This window comes from Rhineura floridana, chromosome 2, assembly GCF_030035675.1.
Source record: "Rhineura floridana isolate rRhiFlo1 chromosome 2, rRhiFlo1.hap2, whole genome shotgun sequence".
In the NCBI taxonomy this organism is placed as follows: domain Eukaryota; kingdom Metazoa; phylum Chordata; class Lepidosauria; order Squamata; family Rhineuridae; genus Rhineura; species Rhineura floridana.
In genome coordinates this window covers 58,649,046-58,668,722 of record NC_084481.1, presented here as the reverse complement: position 1 = coordinate 58,668,722, position 19,677 = coordinate 58,649,046, and the positions used below count along the sequence as shown (strand labels likewise).

Genomic DNA, 19,677 nt, shown 5'->3' with positions numbered 1-19,677 from the left:
ACATATGTTTGGAGTTAGGTCTTGGCCATCACACAGGGATTAAGACTCAGCCGCATATTGAGAGTTGAAACTAAATTAGAATGCACAGCTAATTGATTAAAAGAAAGAGAGAGCCCTGAGTTTTCATCTGTACCACAGCTTTAGAGATTTGTTGTCCTCCAACAAGTCAAGCAGTTTTGAAGTTAGAAATTCTATATAAGGTTGTAAGATTCTTCCTCAGTTCTATCCGTGTGGTGGCCCTTTTCCTGTTTCTCAGGATCCAAATTTACTATGAAATGTACGTGAAACTAGCACTTTGTTTCAGCTCAAGGGGAAACGTGTTATGGTGTGCTCTGTTGCTGTATCGTTGACTGTAATCTGCTGGGACACAGTAAATCTGCAGATGTTCAGCAGAAGGAAGAGAAAAGCTATCTACATCTCTCTCTCTTTCCCCCGTTCTTTTGGGGTTTTCTTGTTATGGTTGTTGTTGCAACCCTGCATTGAAATGTCTGTTTCCATTTAGGTTTGACTTTGAAAACCTAGAAAACAACATGGAAAACTCAATGGATAAATCTAAACCTTGGAGCAGATCCATTGAAGACCTCCATCGAGGAAGCAACTTACCCTCTCCTGTTGGCAATAGCATTTCCCGCTCTAGCAGACATTCTACTCTACGGTAAGGAAGCCAGGGAACTTCAGAGAGAGAAAAGATGGCTTCATGAAGGGGAAGACGATCATCAGATGATTTTTAACATTTTAAGATTGACACAGCAACTCACATTATATTGTTTACATATTTTGACGACCAAACATCAGAAACTATACCTATTAATTTAAAAGCTATCTGAGGAAAAATGGTGTTTTATATTGTACTGAGCTGAGTTTAGCGTTTTCTTGTGTTTTTTTTTTTTATTTAGCAGGTGATTGCTTGGCTGAAAATCATCATGCCCTCAGGAATGCCCTTCTCTTTGTTTATATTATGAAACTACAGGGCAATAAGGCTGCTGTCCCATTCTCACTTAACCTGGTCCTGTTAAACTCAGTGGGGCTGACTTCAGTGTAGATACGTGTACTACTCTGTGAGTCCAGTCACACTGAAGAGCTGTTGGGTTACATTGCTAAAGCAATCAGCCCTTTGGAGAGCTCTTGTTATCTTGTGGCATGGATATACCAAAGAATAAATAATTATGCAGAATTGGTTGAATACTGCCCAATAAGTCTATGAGATCTTTGAACGATTACATGTTGGGCCCATTACTTGTGATATTTGCTATAGCCCTATTTGGATGTTATTCTCTTCATATGGTTAAGTTTGCTTGGACAAAGGGTCTTGTACATTAATAGCGTCCCTGCCATTGTGCTTCATGTTCTTTACATGTTTGGGGCTTGGCTGTACAAGGGAAGCATAATGAATGTGCTGAAGGGCTTCCCTGTGATTAGAGACCCTGCACAATTAGGGTGCTTGATCTTAGGGAGAATCCATGTTGCCTTCAGTAGGCTTTGTCTTTACAGTCAAGCTCCCAACTATGGACTGTGGGTGTGGCTGCAGAGGACACAGGCCAGCATGTGTAGTCCTGCTTTCTCTGTACATGATCTTCATCATGTGCAGAGAATCATGCCTAACAGGGCTATTTATTTAAAATTGTATAGGAGATCTCACTTTCCCCTGCCCTCCCATATGACTCTGAAAACATTTTTTATTGTCATTTCTTCTCCTATCACTCTTCTCTTGCACTCTGTTCCTCCCCCAATGGCCTGTTTTTCAATCCCTCCTTCCTGCTTCATTTACATTCCCTCCTTCCTCAAGAACAGTTTCCCTCTCTTATCCCCTTCCTCTCTATTCCCAGTTTGTAGGGCTGGCCGAGAACATTTTTCTGCCTGAGGCAAAGCAGAGTTACCCCTGCAGCCCCTTCAAAAGTGCATAGTATCCAAAGCCAGTCAAATTTATTTTGACTCCCGAGACAAAAAATCTCACAAGTATCTCTCCCCTCCCAGACAGTAAAAATAATAACAGAAATAAATTACTTCTAGTTTGCTGTCCTTTCATAATACCCTAAATCTGCTGCCTGAGGTGGCTGCGTCACTCAGACTGATGGTAGGATTGGTCCTGCCAATTTATTTTCCTTTTTAAAAAAAATATTAACCTGTTTTATCTTTCTCATCTCCTTCAACCTCCTCAGGCTGCATACACACCATACATTTAAGGCACATGACTTCCCCCACAAGATCCTGGGAATTGTAGTTTACCCCCCACAGAGCTAAAATTCCCAGCATCCTTAACAAACTACAATTCCTAGGATTCTTCAGGGGAAGCCGTATGCTTTAAATGTATAGTGTGTACATAGCCAGAGCGAGGAGAGAGGCTTCCTGGCTTAGTAGGATACTAGCAGGGAAGGAAGGTAGACTGTTTGGGTGTGACGTTTGGACAGAGGGAACAGAATCCAAAGAAGTAGCCTCAGGCCTTTGCCTTTTCCTCTCCCTCAATCCCCCCTGTGCCTTTTACCTCCCTCTTTTCCTCTTATTTTTTCTCTTCCTTCCCAGTTCCTCATCTGTTTCCTTCTTTTCGCTTCCCTCCCTTCCAACTTTGCTTGCCACAGCCTCGCTCTCTAATCCACTTCCACTCCTCAGTATGCCTACGCACTGTGCATTTGGGAAGCTGTTGCTGCTGGCATTTCTGCAATAAGAGGTTATGGGGCTTGGCCAGGAGGCAGTGCTTAGGCCCATCTAAAAGTGGGCTGAGACGCGCTCATGGTCCGTGGCCCAGAGTTTGAGAAATGCTTCTCTGCAGGGTTCAACTTCTTCATTGCTGCTTATGGCTCTGTAGTTATCCCATAGTGCCTCTTGGTTAGTATCTTATCTATGGTAGCATCTCAACATTCCCCTTGTGTGGAATTACCAGTACAAAAATAAAAATGTGCTACTATCGCATCGCTAACATTTTCCCAGCATCACTGTGGGGGGTTTATTGAAGACATCTATATCCTTTAAAAAAGAGGGAAATTTTCTTTGGTTTGGGGGATTATCATCAAATATAAACAGAGAATAAAAAGAACTCATAAATCAGAGAACTTGCCATATTTTTATGCAGCATATCTTGTGAATTTGACACTGAAGTAGATTCAGGTATTTTGTGTGCAACACATTGTATTTTTAATTTGTACACCAGTTGATGGTGGGCCGGGTTCAGGCACACTGTAGTCTGGAGGTCTGCCTTGCTTGTGGCTGGTCTGGTCTGGGCTTAGCTTGACTCATGTGAGAAGCTATTTGTGTTAAGCAGGGCCCCTGTGTTGTTTATCAGTATGTATGATTATACAGCCACGAGAAAATACCCCCCATGCCATTCTGATACTTCCCATAAGCTCATTTCAAAACAAAACCTTACAAAACTTATAGTCCTGAACTCAGAAACGCTTGCTTAACAACCCTCTAAATTTTCATGGTGATACACAAAACAGTCAGAGAGAATAGAGAGTTCAAAGTGTAAAAAGAGAGAAAAAGATCCCAGAGCCCTTTTGGACTTTTTTCTGTCAGAGTTCTCATAATCCATTGAAATTATTTAAAAATCAGCCATGTTTACAGAGTACCTGTAATCCTATTACTGACCTTGCCCCATACTCTGAGCTTCATGTTCTGCACTTTAAAAGTTAAAAAAAATACCTGGCTGATTTTTAATTAATTTAATAAATTTTGCATTGAACTGAATGATAGTGTTGGGCATGCTAAGTAAGAACCAACTGTCAGTGTTCTAAAAGCCAGACTCACAGCTGCTTGGCTTGGCTAATCGGGGCCACACCCACACCAGACTTTGATTTCACTTGAGACAGTCATGGCTTCCCCCAAAGAATCCTGGGAAGCGTAGTTTGTGAAGGGTGCTGAGAGGAGACTCCTGTTCCACTGAGAGAGCTTCAGTGGCCAGAGTGGTTTAACAGTCAGCCACTCTGATTGGAGATCTGTGACAAGAGCAGGGCATCTCCTAGCAACTCTCAGCACCCTTCACTAACTACACTTCCCAGGATTCTTTGAGAGAAGCCATGACTGTCCAAAGTGAAATAAAGGCCTGGTGTGGATGTGGCCAGGGAAAGCTTTGGTTTAAATTTGGGTGGGAGGCTACATGTGCCTGCTGTAGAATAAAAAGGTGGGGGAAACCCTGAAAAGCAATGATACTGTTCAGAAAGTTTTCCTTTTGGAAAGGAAAGGGGCTTCCCCTCTGCACAGTGCCCACCCACCCAATCTCCTCCCCCTCCTCCTCCCCTCTGCCCAGTGCCCATGCACCCACCCAATCTCCTCCCCTCCTCCTCCCCTCTCTGCCCCTCCCCCAGGTCAGTGTTGGACTATGACCTGGGAGACCAGGGTTTGATTCCCCACACAGCCATGAAGCTCACTGGGTGACCTTGGGCCAGTCACTGCCTCTCAGCCTTAGAGGAAGGCAATGGTAAAACTACCTCTGAATACTGTTTATCATGAAAACCTATTCATAGGGTTGCCATAAGTCAGGATCAACATGAAGGCAGTCTATTTCCATTTTCAAACATGATTGCACAGAAATAAATCCCATTGAACTTAAAAAATATACAAATGATCAAACCCACCCTCCCTTTTCCTCCCTCCTATACCCCCCCTCTTGCCCCTTCCCTCCCCCTTCCTTTGCCCCTCACTCCCCATCACCTTCCAATCCCCTCCTTCCCCTCCCCTCCCTCCTCCCCATGGTCAGTTTTACCTATCTTAAACATGATTGCATGGAAGTAAATACCATTGAACTCTATAAGCATGCAAATGATCAAACCTTCCCTCCCCTCCCCCTTCCTGTGCCCCCTCCGATCTGCTCCTTCCACCTCCTCCTCCCCCATGGTCAGTTTTACCTATCCTAACCATGATTGCATAGGTGTAAATCCCATTGAACTCAATAAGCATGCAAATGATCAGATCTGCCTTCCTCTTCCTTCCTCTCTCCTCTCCCTCCTCCCCTCCCCTCTTCCTTCTTCCTCCTCCCCTTCCCACTCCAGCCTTCCCTCCCTCCCCCCAGTCAGTTTTACCTATCCCAAGCATGATTGCACAGGAGTAAATCCCACCAAACTCAATAAGCATGCAAATGATCAACCCATTCTCAGCAAACTTGCACACGATCCCATTTCTCACCTCCTGGATTAAAAAGCAGAGAAATAGGCAAAAAGCCTTGCAGTTTAAGAATGTACCAATAGCCCACAGATATTTCTATCAAACTTTAAAAAATAAGGAAATTGGGCAGCTTTAGTGTATGCACTGAGGAGCAGGAGACCTGACCTCCTCTCTGAGACATTGGACTGCCCTAGAAATTGGTCAAAATGCAAACACAATTTGGGTTGGTCTTTCACAGCCCAATCCACTTGCTGTGTAGCTTGCAAGAATTTGGTAATATGTGCCTCTGAGCATATAGGGAGTGGTGGCAACACCTGCCATCTCCAAAGATGGAGAATCATATTTTTGTATGCTTGTTGGTGTTCTTACTTTGCTTGTTTCCTGTGTTACTAATGTTTCTGCAGAGAATCTAAACTAGAAAAGTTTATTTCCCTCATTATTCATCCCAGAAATCTGTGTCAAATTTATTTTTATTAATTTCAAAGTCTTGTTATTGGTCAATGTCATATGATGGTGAAGACAGCCTTTTGTGTTTCAAATTGGAGGTTGTGTTCTATTTCTCTTTTGGGTGCATTAACAGTTGAATCTGTAATTGCAGTTTGATGTAAAATCAGACTGATTCCAATATGTTGCTACTTCAGCAATGACTCTAGCTGTTGGAAAAAAGAGGATGCATGTTTTCAGCCTGCTATGTTTAAGCCACTTCATTTAAGGCAACATAGAGCACACCTAGCATTTTGCTAGAATATATTTTACCTCCCACTCTTTTATTTTGTGCAAACTGAGACACTCCTGATGTCCACTGGAGACTATTCTGCAGAATAGTCAGTGCCATTATTCCATAATTATGTTTGGAGTGTTTTTAGTGTAAATTTTGCAAAGTGTTGCTGTACTTCACATATTCACAGAAATAGAAACAAAAGAAAATGATTTCCTATAGGAAACTTCACTAAAATTGCAAAGGAAATCAGACATATTTAACATGACCATCTGAACTATATCAACTGTCTTAATGTTGTTTCCTCCCTGCCAAAACAAGATCAGCACAACACGTGTCTTGTTTCTATTATTTGGGCTGATTGCAGGTGTTACCACTCACCATATGCTCAGAATCACATGTTAGCAGATTCTTTCAATCTACACAGCAAGTGGATTGGACTGTGAAAGACCAACCCAAATTGTGTTTGCATTTTGACCAATTTGTAGGGCAGTCCAATATCTCAGAGAGGAGTTCAGGTCTCCTGCTCCCCTGGTGCATTCAGTATAGCTGCCCAATTTCCCTGCTTTTTAAAGTTTGATAGAAATATCTGTGGGTTATAGGTACATTCTTAAACCGCAAGGGTTTTTTTTGCCTATTAGTGAATTCCCATTAGAATAGCAGCACTTTTTCAAGCTACTGACACCAAGGGAATTGGGGCATTGCATATGGACAGTGCCAAGGTTTGGATCCACAGAAACACTAACTCCACAGGAAGTGGACTATGAGTGTGGCAACAGCCTTGCAAGCTTGTAAAGTGACTAGACACATAGATTCAGTGTCCTTGTTTGTTTGTAATGCCGGCAATAAACCATAGTGAGGGAGATTTGCTTATTCATGTGCTGCGTCCTGATTCATGCAGCTGGAGCACTCTCACTTTGTTCCTCCCTTCCTAGAGTGGGGAAGCAAACCATGGAGTGTTTGGCTTTGTGTTGCATGTGAACCAGGGCTCATGATCATCAGGCAAACTTTCTTCTTGGGAGAAACAAACCATAAGTGCTAGTTTGCACCTAATGCTAAGCCAAGCACTCTTTGATTTTTTTCCACCCTGTCTTGGAAAAATGGAGCAAAGTGGAGACTTGAGCTGTGGGGACTGCTCATGCACAAGCTAATTTCCCTAACTGCTTACCTGCAAATACAGACCGTTTTTCATTCAGTAGAAGTATGAGTCTTAAGATGACTATTGATATTGAATATCATGTTGATTTAAGTTCACACTCCTTTTTTTGAATCTGGCTGACTGACATCTAAAGTGAAGAAGCTTTGGAATTGCTAAGGGTTTAGAATTTTAGAATGTTATGCTTCACCTTTCACACATTTTCTTGGAACTTCAACATTACCACAGTTAGGCTGTGTCAGCGGACATAGAACAGATTAGCCGATGCCATTGATTCAGGCTTCAGAGGCTTGGAGAGAATCAGAGGATTAATAATTTGCAAAAGAGATTCATGCACCTGGAGAGAAGAGTGCAGAGGAGGAAGATCAAACTGTTAGGGCTAGGTTTGATCTAAAAATGTGGAAGAGAAGGGTAATATTAAAAGAGTCCTTTGAAATCTCCAGTGGGCTAAATAATTTGAATACTTTTTTGCACAGAGAGAAGGCAACCGCTTGTAGAGTGTTTGATAATGCACAGGAAAAACAATGTGCTGTTGGCTGTTGTGCTTTTTCTAAGCTTAGATTCATTTCAGAAAGCAGGTTTTTAAAATGTCATACATCAGCTGTTGGATGGTCAAAATTTAATTTTCACAGTAGATGGATTTCAGTTGTGTTCTCTCGTGAGCTCCCTTTGGGAGACATTTGCAGCAGAAATACAAAATTCAGGTGTGTGTTACATATTGCTTACGTCTTTTCTCTTTTTCTTTTCACTGTCTCCTTTTTCATATACTTCCCCCCACACACCCCCGGTCAATGTATACCTTCTCTTCCCTCCATGTCAATGCTGAAACCTGTGCTTTTCCTTTCTCTGATTCATCATGTTCTTCTTTTTCCTCATTGCCTCGTTCTCTTTTTCTCCTCTCTGCTCCTCCCTGTCCCAAAATGCCATCAGAATGGTTTCTCTGCCTGAACAACTTCAGTTCAAATGCCGCCAGAGCTGCTTTTCACCCAACTGTCTCTGGAGCAGCTTCAGTTTACACTCTGTTGCTGGTGAGGCTTCAAACCGGAAAGTCTCGTAAGTCATGGGTGTAAAAGCTACATCTAGAAAAAAGAAGCTGAATGGTACATGGCAGCAGGTCCTCTTGCACTGCTTTCCATGTATTATAATGAAGGTGACCACATGCCGTGCATGAAAAGTTTCAGCTACATGAACTTTCAGTGTCTGAGATAATGGATTATCTCATTATATTTTACATGCTGAGGGTTACTTCTATATTTGTGCATGTCAGGAATTCCCTGTTGCTTGTGGTTAGTTATAAATAAACCGCAGAATGTACAATGTTGTTTTTTAGTTTTTATTGGATAGTATTTTATCATATATTGGTTTTCATAGTATGAGCTTTAGCTTGGCCTGTTCCAAGACCATGTCACTGTCGTCAAGGTGTGTGTGTGTGGTATTTCTTCTTAAAATCTTCCTACAGACTTCCTGCCAGTTTACTAGTCTAGTTCAGTTCTTCTGCAGCATTCTAATCTAGAATTCCCAAAGCAATTGTAAATTGCACCTTCCCAGATACTCCTTCTTCAGGTATGCATAGTTGTTACAGAACCTCTTTTCAAGACTATCTATGTGTTTATCAAAGCAACCCACTGTGTCAATAAACAAAAAAATTAACTTAATATACAAAATTGGTTGCCTCATACAGTTGCTTTTTTATGGGAAATAGCATTTAAAAAACCATTATGGGTTTGCTTCTCATTATGGGTGATATTGCTTTATTATGTGTTTTATGCACCAACCCAGCTGATCCTTCATTTTCCCCAGGTACTTTTCCTCCGCCAGAACTTACACTCATAGGAAATTTAACGCACCTAATATGACAAGGAGTTCATGTGAAATCTGTGAGAGAAACTTGAATTATTTTCACTCATGTTTAGTTTGTAATTATCGTCAAAGTTTTATTGGAGCAGTGGTAGCCTTTGTGATTCTGTGTTGTTGTCCTAAAGTCTTTTATTATATTTCTTGTTTGTCAAAAAGCAGAGATTCTTAATTGTGCGGTGGGGGTGGAGGATACCATTAACTGTATATGCAGAATCAAAGTTTGCCTGGGTTGTTTTACTGTAGCTGCACTACTTGTAGCACTGATTGACTCCCAGCAACTCAAATGTATACCACATGCAAATCCCACATCATCTCTGATGTTAGTGCAGTTTTCTTTTCATTTATTTAGAGAATGTTATATGCTGCTCCTCAAACAATGCAACAGATCTGAATAACAAAGCAGATTTTAGTTTTTCAGAGATAGGGAGTGGCCATTGCTTCTCTATGCGAGACTCCTAGATGTTTAAACAGATTGCATCTGGGAGGGACTTACTCAGCCTGTAATCTCCATTGAACTGAGCCTACCAGCTGACTTTATGGTCAGCTACTTTTTGTACATTTTGTTTTGTTTTTCCTCATCCCTCTCACCCCATGCTTTACATAAAGGACCTCCTTTGACCTTTGACAGATGTCAATCACCGGATGTCATTGTGATGTTGGGTGATTGACAGGTGGGTGGTCCAGACCACCTGTCAAAGTTGGCTCATGTGGTGGGGCAGGGGGATAAGGATTGGGCTACCAACTTGATCCTTGCCTGATGAAGAGTTCTGGAGAACTTGCCTCGCTTTTGTGTCAATTTGGTTAGCGTCAATAAAGATATTGCCAAACTGTGGACTTCTGAGTTCCTTCAAACAACAGTCCTCTTACTGTAAGAGTAAGCTCCACTGGATACCGTGGGACTCACTTATGAATAAACATGTATAAGACTGAGCTATTAGAGCAGCTAATATTCATCTATAACAACAAACAAACAATAAAACAGAAGAATTGGGCATAAGAATCTTGCCCAGCGTTAATGGAGTAGACCAGGCCACAACCTTTTTTAGGCTTGCTGCAGAAATTATTTTCCATTTATATGGGGCCAAAACCTCCAATGCATTTTCAAAGCCATTACATAGACAACATGCCCCAATACACTGTCTTCTGTTTATAACTCCATAGTTCAACGACGACAATATTACTGGCATTTTATTCAGTTAAAACCATTTGATATGTTGTACTAGATAGGAATCCAGTAATTATCTCTTAGAAACCCAATGACTATGCCCTGTGACCTGGTATTGTATTTTTGTTTGTTTCATTTGCTAAATTTGAACCTTGCCCTTCTTCCAAGGTTCTCAGGGTGGCATACAAAGTTCCTCAAAACCACCATTTTATTCTGCAGCAACGTGTAGATCGTGCCCTATGGATCACACACTATCACAATGCCCTCTTTAGTGGTATCCCAAATTTGCTTCCTAAGGTGAGGGCTTTGTTCAGAGGCATGGGCTATGTGGTGGGCCCAGTGGCAACCTGCAGCCTACCAAGAAAAGAAAAGTCATCTAAGGCAAAACATATATATTTTACTTCATTTAAAATTAATGTTTATAGGTAGAGGAAGGCCTGCTCTGTGTTTCATCTATTACAATGACTGACGGTGTTCCAATATTAAAAACTACATTGATAAGTGTTGTTTGCATTGCAGCATCATAGGAGTACGTGCAAGTGTCTCTTGCAAGATGAAAACAGTAATTCTGAAAGAAGTTAGTCCTGTAGTAACTTGTGAGTGACACAGATGCCACCAAGAATCCCAGAAGCATTTTGGACACATTTAGAACTATGTATATGTTTATGTGCGATAACCATCTTGGTCTTTATGTAATACAAATGTTTAATATGCATAGGATTGCACTGCATTCAGTCATCCACACCTTCCACATTTGTGTTGTGCTGTACACAGCCTTTGCAGCATCAATTTATTTTTGAACAGCAACCTACTAATTTTTTCCCCTTTTTGTTCTGTACTCCCTGCAAGTCTACCTCCAAGGCAACACTTCTGTTGCACAGACACTTCAGTATTTTTATACTTAAGAAAACATGGTGCTTCCACCATTTATTTCTTGCTGTATGGAATGTCACAGGCATCTCTTGCATAATGTATGTTACTCACATAGTTGAAAGCAGCACACTGCTCCTTCTGTGGCCCCCTCCTCTGCTTGCAATATATTGAGGGGCTTCTTCTTCTTCTTCTTCATGATGCATTAGTTCCATTTGTGCCATCACAGCTACCAATTTTAAAAAAGTGTGTGTGGGACAAGAGGTCATCTTTCTGCAGCACAGTTGTTTCCTCTTCAGCAAGGCTCTCCTTCCACTTGTTAAGTCACTGCAAAATCACTTGCTGAGAATTGTGCAATGGATATGGTCCACGTGTTAGATCCAGACTCTGTCATGCTTACAGCAGACCCATTTAAAACAATGGGACTTAAGTTAATCATGACAACCATAAGTTCCATTGATTTTGATGGGTCTGCTCTAAGCATGAGTATGTCTGGATCCAACCCCATATGTGTGTATTTCAGCAATTGTGCTGAGAAGCTGGAAATGGGAAAGTTGGTTCCCACTGTGTAATGATGGATGGACTGCCTTCAAGTTGATCCCGACTTATGGCGACCTTATGAATAGGATTTTCATGGTAAGCAGTATTCAGAGGTGGTTTACCATTGCCTTCCTCTGAGGCTGGGAGGCAGTGACTGGCCCAGAGTCACCCAGTGAGTTTCATGGCTATGTGGGGATTTGAATCCTGGTCTCCCAGGTCATAGTCCAACACTCTAACCAGTATGCCACACTGGCTCTTGTACACTGTGCTGTGTTATACCACCTTATAATTGTGCGTGCAGGTATGTGATGGTGTAGAGAGAGGCTAGCATGAACTGGCTTCTACATGCAGAGAAGCAGCAGCCATTTCCCTAAAAAAAGTGCTGTTGTCATCAATCCTATTATAATACTCAACATTTACATGGTGCTTTTAAGAGTGTTGAAAGTGCTTCACAGACATTATGTCATGTAATCCATAAAACAATTCTATATTAATTATTGAAGTTGTAGGTGTGTGTGCTGAGACCAGGCCTGCCCTTAGCATGTGCGGGGCCCGGGGCAAAAGCATAGTTGGGGACCCCCACATTCTTTCTCTCTCTATATATATATATATTTGGAGAGAGAGAGAGAGAGAGAGAGAGAGAGATTTTATTTACGAATATATGTAATTATAATATTTACATATGAGGCTAACAACCTATTAAATACAAATATGATTACTTTCACTTCAGGGAATAGGCTTCTAGTCAACCTGTTCCATATCCATTTCTTATTCATTCTTGCCTTCGTCCGAGGCTGTTATCTCAGCGCACACTGTGAAGGTTTTAGTGTTTAACTTGTGAAAGTTGTGTGTGTGAGTGTGTCATCAGGGGGGTTCGTTTGGTTTTGTGTCCAGTTTCCCCCCCCTTCTTTCTTCACCTTGCATTTTCCGTTTTCCTTACAGTTTACTGTTTAACTTCTGTTGCTGTGAGAGCGTGTGTTGTGACTGGGGGGTTCGTTTGGTTTTGCTTCCAGTTGTTCTTCCCTCCTTTTTCCCCTTTGAATTTTCTTTTGAGATAGTTTTGGGCTGGTTGGGGCAAAAAGGGAAACGCGACATTAATTACTAGAATAAATATGTTATCATAGAAATAATCTCTTAGTTGCAGCAGACAGAAAATGAGAATGGGCAGCTTGTCTTAGAGCTTTTCTTTGCCCTAACACTTGGTAGCAAGAAATGAAAAGAAAGCAGGTGAAGACCAGGGCGTGTAACCTCACCCGCTTGAGGATCATGTCAAGATCTCCTTTATGTGAAGAGTCTCCTCTGATACAATTGTTTTCTGTCACTATAAAGGAAGCAAAACGGGGCATATTGCAAATGTAGCTAAATATTAAAGCTCTAATACCTATTGACAGCTTGAAAACACATTTAAAATATGTCCACGTTAAAGCCATCACCAGTACATGAAACCTGAGGCTAAAGAGCAACATAAGCAAGGATCATTTTAAAATCTGGAGCAAGATTCTGTTTTCCATTCTCCTGTATTGATATTTCTCAGAGTTATGAATTCCACCCATAAAGTGGTAGAAACAGTCCTCACTTCTTTCCCATCTTGATCATCTGCTGCCATTGAAGGAACTTCTCTAGAGGAGCAATGGCTTGGATCCTTTGCTATGAAGATATGTTATCAATTTTCTCTGTAATAATAATAATAATAATAATAATTTATTTATTGGTCGCCTATCTGTCCAGGTTAGTGGACACTCTAGGCGACTTACAATAACAAAAAGCTATACATAATATACATATACAAAAACAAACCACAGTCCTAAACAATTTAAAACCAATTTCCAATTAAAACATCATAAAATTAATCCTCCTTAATCCCACACACACACACACACACACACACACAAAAGTCTGTGGCAACAACTTTCTTTGATGGATTGAAATGCTTGCTTATCAGAATATAATAGCTATCAATCATAAAACATTATTAAAAACCATCATATATGGCAATAAAATATTCTCTATACATTCCTTCCGGATTTGGTACAGGAAAGCAAAGACAAAGGAGGGGTAGATCAAGTGGAATGGTCAGAGAAGGTGAAGGAGGAAGTAAAGGAAGAGATTCTGAGAGTTTTGAAAAACTATGGGAATCTCTTCAGCAATAGACCTGGCCGAACCAGTATAGCCAAACATTCCATTGATACTGGAGATCATGCCCCAATCAGATCTATGCCGTACCGTGTGAATGGGAAAGTTTTGAGTGAAATCAAAAAGGAGGTCGAAGATATGCTGGAACTAGGAGTGATCAGGGAATCTATCAGTCCCTGGGCCTCAAGTATTGTCCTGGTTCCGAAAAAAGATGGAACGACAAGATTTTGCATTGATTATCGGCTAATCAATAAAATTACTGTCCCAGATGCGTATCCTATGCCTAGGATGGACGCAATGTGATTTTTTCTATGATATATTGTATTTTACCTTGTTTGTTCACCGCCCTGAGAGCTATTCTGCTAAGGGCGGTATATAAATTGAAATAATAAATAAAAATAAAAAATAAATACTAGATCTTTCCCGCATTTCAACCTGTAAAAGGTCTTCTTCAGTGGGTACTTTGGATTTTCAGTAGCTGGATGTTCCTGAGCTCCTTTGGGGTGTTTAGATTTTGTAAATAATAGGTCTGACCCTTGATAATGCAGGCGTGTGAAATTCAATAGAGTTACTTATTTTATCAGCCAGCTGATGCAGGTATGGTCCTGAATTAGTTCTGCCTTCTCCCCAAATGTTAGGTTCACTGTTAAATAAAGGGTGTAGGACACAACTTTGGTCTTTGCTGGTCTGTGGCAGCAACTGTCTTTAATGAACTAAAATGCTTGCTTATCAGCATATCCAGTGATAACAAAGGCAGTGATGTTCTCATATCGATTTCAATCATAGCAGCTGCCAATGAGAGTTGGAAACATTATCTCTATTAACATGAAACTTGGGGTCATTGAACTTCTATTTCTTTTACACTAGTAAGTAAGCTTTTCAGTTTAAATGCAGACATCATGGTAATTATATCCAGGCCAATATATTGTGGCTTCATATACTTCCATAAGTCTTGCTTCTTGCATAGTATTTCAGCTCCAGTTGTGCTAGATGATTTAGTAAAATGGCCATTAAAAGCAGCAGTTAAAACAATCTTGGAATAATTAGCTTTTACTTGGCTAGATTGACAGTACTAGTTTGTTTTGTTTGGCAATTAGAAGTATCAGGTTAGTGCAAAGCAGCACCTACTCTATGAACATTTATATCCTCATATTTATTTATTTATTTTATTTATTAATTAAATTTATTAGTCGCCCATCTGGCTGGCTGTCTAGCCAGTCTGGGCGACGTACAAAATAAAAACATACAAATACATTAAAACATTAAAAATCTCAACAATAATAATAAAACCTAACCCACCCCAAAAGCCTGCCTGAAGAGCCAGGTCTTCAAGGCCCGGCGGAAGCTCATCATAGAGGGGGCATGGTGGAGATCATTTGGGAGGGAATTCCACAAAGTGGGGGTCACAATTGAAAAAGCCCTCTCCCTAGTCCTCACCAGTCTAGCTGTTTTAACTGGTGGGATAGAGAGAAGGCCTTTTGAGGCTGATCTTGTTGAGCAGCATCCCTGATGATGTTGGAGGCGCTCCTTCAGATAGACTGGGCCAAAACCATACAGGGTTTTAAAGGTCAGAACCAACACCTTGAATCGGGCCCGGAAAACAACCGGTAACCAGTGCAACTTCTTCAGCACTGGAGTGATGTGATCTCGCCGGCGGCTGCCTTTAATCAGGCGAGCCGCCGCATTCTGTACCAGTTGCAGCTTCCGGACCGTTTTCAAGGGTAACCCCACGTAGAGCGCATTACAGTAGTCTAGGCGAGAGGAGACCAGGGCATGTACCACAGATGGGAGCAGATGGTTGGGAAGGTAGGGGCGCAGCCTCCGTATCAGATGGAGTTGATACAGCGCTGCCTGGCTCACAGCCGAGACCTGAGCTCCATGGACAGCTGGGAGTCAAGAATGACCCCCAGGCTGCGGACCTGGTCTTTCAGGGGCAATTGTACCCCATTGAGCACCAGGTCAACATCCCCCAACCTTCCCTTGTCTCCCACAAACAGTACCATATTAAAATTATACTGATGATAAAACATGTTGTTAAAAGTATATTTTCCTAATGCGTTGTGGAATAATGTGCTACACTGCATTTGAGTTTTTTAGATGTTGGCTTTTTAGTGCAAAGTGTTGTTATAGCTTGACTAGCGAAACAGTTTTCCATGAATATTGAATAATCAAGCAAATCGAAACCACTGGAGAATTAGGTCTGGATCCAAAATGTGTTTGTGTGTTTATATGGGTAGAATCCATGTATGTAATAGAACTTTGAAGCCTAACCTTTCCAGCCAATCATGGCAGCATATGCTCTCTGAAAACTTATGACTTTCGGACCTTTGGAAGGAGACTCCAGTTTAGCATAAAGAGCTGCATTTGCAGGGGGGGGTGAAAAAGGAGCTGAAGGGATTTTATATGAAGGGCTGAGTGTTTGCCTCAATTTCACCTGAGTGCAGTCATAAAAGTAACGATATGCTGATCAACACAGAATCTAGGTTCTTTGTTTTTTAAAGGAGGCATCTAGCCCTTATGGCAGTGAATATACACTTAGAAGAATGCAAAACTAACTGGGGCAGAGGGGGGCATGGGGTGGTGGCTTCCTTGCCAAATCTTCAGCCCTGCTGGCAAGGGTGGAAGGTGGGGAGAGAGTGTAATTTTCCACTGTCTTGTATTGCCAGGTCCAGACTGGTGCAGCATCGTGCCAGTGGCAATAGTGCTAGTGGTCATGTCCATCACCACCCCCACTCCACCATCACAGATCAGGAGTTAGGATTGCTCTGAAAGTGTGTGAGCAAGGTCTGCAGAAATCCTGTAAAACTGAAGGTGCCATTGAACTAAATGTCCATTGGGGTGGAGATGAACCTTCTGTGCCTGCCCCCACAACTAGAAAAATCAGAATATCACAAACGGAAAAATCACAATAAAATCATGCAAGCCCCCCATATTTAATTTGGGTTAAGAATTTAGAATTTCCTGGCATTGAATTAACTGGATGCAAGATATTTAAGGTTTAGACTCCCCACCCACCCCCAAAGTATGCATCCCCATGAAACTGTATCTCACACCTGAAGTAAAAAGGCCCAAATAAGGCAACCAAAACAATGTGGGGGCTGCAGCACCTTTTCTACACACACACATATAAGTGAGCATTCAGTTCTGTGATCCTATTCAGGAAGATTCCCCCATGGGTTTTCAATGTATGTATAGGTTGCTCTTGGTGCAGTTCAAGCACATCACTATTAAGATGTTCAACATATTTATATGGAACTCTATTTTATAGGTAGATACAAAATAAAACCAAAGAATGTTGGGTGTCCTGCCCTTCATGCTATATGTAGATGAGTGACACTTGGCAAGAAAAAGACAACTTGGAGTGTTTATTCTGAAAGAAAGCATGGATTTGCTAGGGCCTAAAGTAGTGCTGCAGTGATTAACTTATTACTCTGGACATTGTTCATTGACGGAGTGCTAAGCCCCAACAGGTGCCAGGTTGTAATCACAATGTAAATAGCTGCTAAGCTAGCACATCTTCATTTGCTATTGCAAAGATGTCTGTTTTCTTAGTGCATCTACTAACCTCAGAAAAGGTAGGTGAATGAGATCTCGGAGGCTACAGAAATACTGGGAATTCTTGTATTCCAGCATTTCAATCCCTGTCTCATAGCATAAGGCCCTTGGAATTTCTCACACAACTAAATAATATAATCCAACTGTAACCAAATCTGTTGTATAACACATCAGTTCCATTGAAATGTCTTCTAACATGAAGCTAACTGTGTTAATTTGTTTATGATATTAATCTGAACATTTTTCAGCATCTGATAAGGCTGGTGGTTGCTGCTAGTTATCATCATCCTCATCACCACCATTATAATTATCTGTTTTACTCAGTAATGAGACTCCTTGCATATCTTCACAGATGATTCTGGCAGGGGAAGGGGGGATCTGGTTTCTGCATTTTTTGTTAATAGCCAGTATCTTTTCTTTGCAGATATAACACCTTACCAAGCAGAAGAACACTTAAAAATTCAAGATTAGTGAGTAAAAAGGATGATGTCCACGTCTGCATCATGTGTTTGCGTGCCATCATGAATTACCAGGTATCTGAATTTCATTTATTTGGATAACGTCTTTCAAGAGGAGGGATTCTGAAACATTGCCATTTTTGGCTTCCTTCCCTCAATTAAGGAAACAATTGCCCAAGCTTTATAAGAATGTAAGAAAAGCCCTGCCTTTGGTCTATGTAGTCTAGCATCTTGTTCTCACAGAGGCCAACCAGATGCATATGAGAAGTCTGCAACCAGGATCTGAGTGCAAAAGCATTTTCCCCACTTCCCATTATGATTCCCAACAACTGCCATTTAGAAGTGTACTCTTGCTGTATACATATAAAAATGGAAAGGACCAAGTCATGTGAGCACAAAATATTATTTAAAGCTCTGAAACAAAAAGCTTTGGGGAGAGAGAGAAAAAAGTGGTTCTTCTTATGATTCCCACTACTGATATTCATTAAAGGGTTGTGCCTAGCTAAATCACGTCCAGGGTAGATACACTGAAATCAGTAGACAAGTTATTAATGTTCATTGATTTCAGTAGGTCACATACGTCACAGTACCTTTTCGGTGAACTAGAGTTTCCATTCTCAACTTAGGATGCATTCTTGGTGATAGGGATATGAAGGAGTTTGAGACATCAGTGGCAACTTTCCTTCTTTACTACAGTTTTCCTGTTTAAGAATAAGGGAGAGTTTGGAGAATTATTAACTTAGATATGACAAGCCTTTTGGCCACTCACACAGCACTTCATGCCTTTCTTTGCATGAACAAGCAACCAAATGAAGAACTTTTCTATTGATTAATTTTTCCATTTCGTTCAAACTGTGAATTGATGGTTAGTGCACTCTAAACAGGCCAGGATATTAAACCAACATCACACTGCAGTTTAAGCTTTTAGAACAAGCTTCTAGGAAACTATTAGCCATAATTTTCTAGTTCACAAAAATGGGAAACTATAGTATAGAAGACTTCCTCATTTGTTTGTTGACTCCTGAACCAAAGCAGGGTGCCCTGGAGGGATTTTATGTTTGGCTGAGCTGAAGCAGGATTTCTAGAAGGTGATATGAGATGAAGATGAGATAAGAGTGTTCAAGAAGCTGAGAGCAATGCCATCAGGAGTCTAGACCAAGAGGCTAAGACTAAGACTAAGGCATCAGACTAAGATGCATCCAAACTCAGAGGAATGCACCTCTGAATACCTCTTACCATGAAAATCCTATGAATAGACTGTCCAAAATGCAACATGAGCTAGTGCCGGAAGATGAGACCCCCAGGTCAGATGACACTCAGCGAGCTATTGAGGAGGTACAACAGACAAGGACAAGTAGCACTGTGACTAATGATGCAACTGGGTCAAAGCTGAATGGAAGCCCGGAGGCTGATGAGCACAGATGCAAAAGGAGAGTCTGGAGTTGTACGACATACACAATAGGAACATGGAATTTGAGAAGCATGAACCAGGGAACATATCAACATTACAATATTTGGTGTGAGTGAATTAAAATGGACGGGAATGGGACATTTTCAGTCAGGCAGCTACAAAATTTTTTATGGAGTATATGATAAATTAAGATAAATTAAGAAGAAACGGGGTTGCATTAATAGTGAGAAGTGATGTAGCAAAAGCAATTAAGAGCTATAACGCAAGGTCTGAGCGAGTGATATCAATGGGATTTAATGGGAAACCTGTTAACATAACCATCATCCAAGTCTATGCTCCAATGGCAAACACAGAAGAAGAGGAATTGGAGAGATTTTATGCAGAAGTACAGGAGGAAATTGATCACACACCAATACAAGATGTGATGATAATCATGGGGGACTGGAATGCAAAAGCAGGAACAGAGAAGAATTGTAAATTGAGGGGAAATGGTGCTTAGGAGATAGAAATGAAGCAGGAGAAAGGCTTAATGAATTATGTGAAGCCAATAATTTGTTTCTTGCAGACACATTTTTTGAGCAACCAAAAAGACGATTGTACATGTGGACATCACCAAATGGTCAATATAGGAATCAAATTGATTATATAATGGGTAGCAAAAGATGCAGATGTTCCATACTTTCTGTGAAAACAAGACGAGGAGCAGACTGCAGTACAGAT

The 19,677-nt window shown here is 41.1% G+C and overlaps 1 protein-coding gene across 6 annotated transcripts in view; it reads left to right on the top strand.

Moving 5' to 3' along the window:
• The window catches only part of FMNL2 (formin like 2), a 262,344-nt gene that overhangs the window by 164,360 nt on the left and 78,307 nt on the right, over window positions 1-19,677 (top strand). For all 6 annotated transcript variants that reach the window (XM_061608771.1, XM_061608773.1, XM_061608774.1 and 3 more), the window contains exons 6-7: window positions 503-655; window positions 17,513-17,621. In XM_061608771.1, the coding sequence (XP_061464755.1) occupies window positions 503-655; window positions 17,513-17,621 (262 nt within the window). The remainder of the gene's footprint in view (window positions 1-502; window positions 656-17,512; window positions 17,622-19,677) is intronic.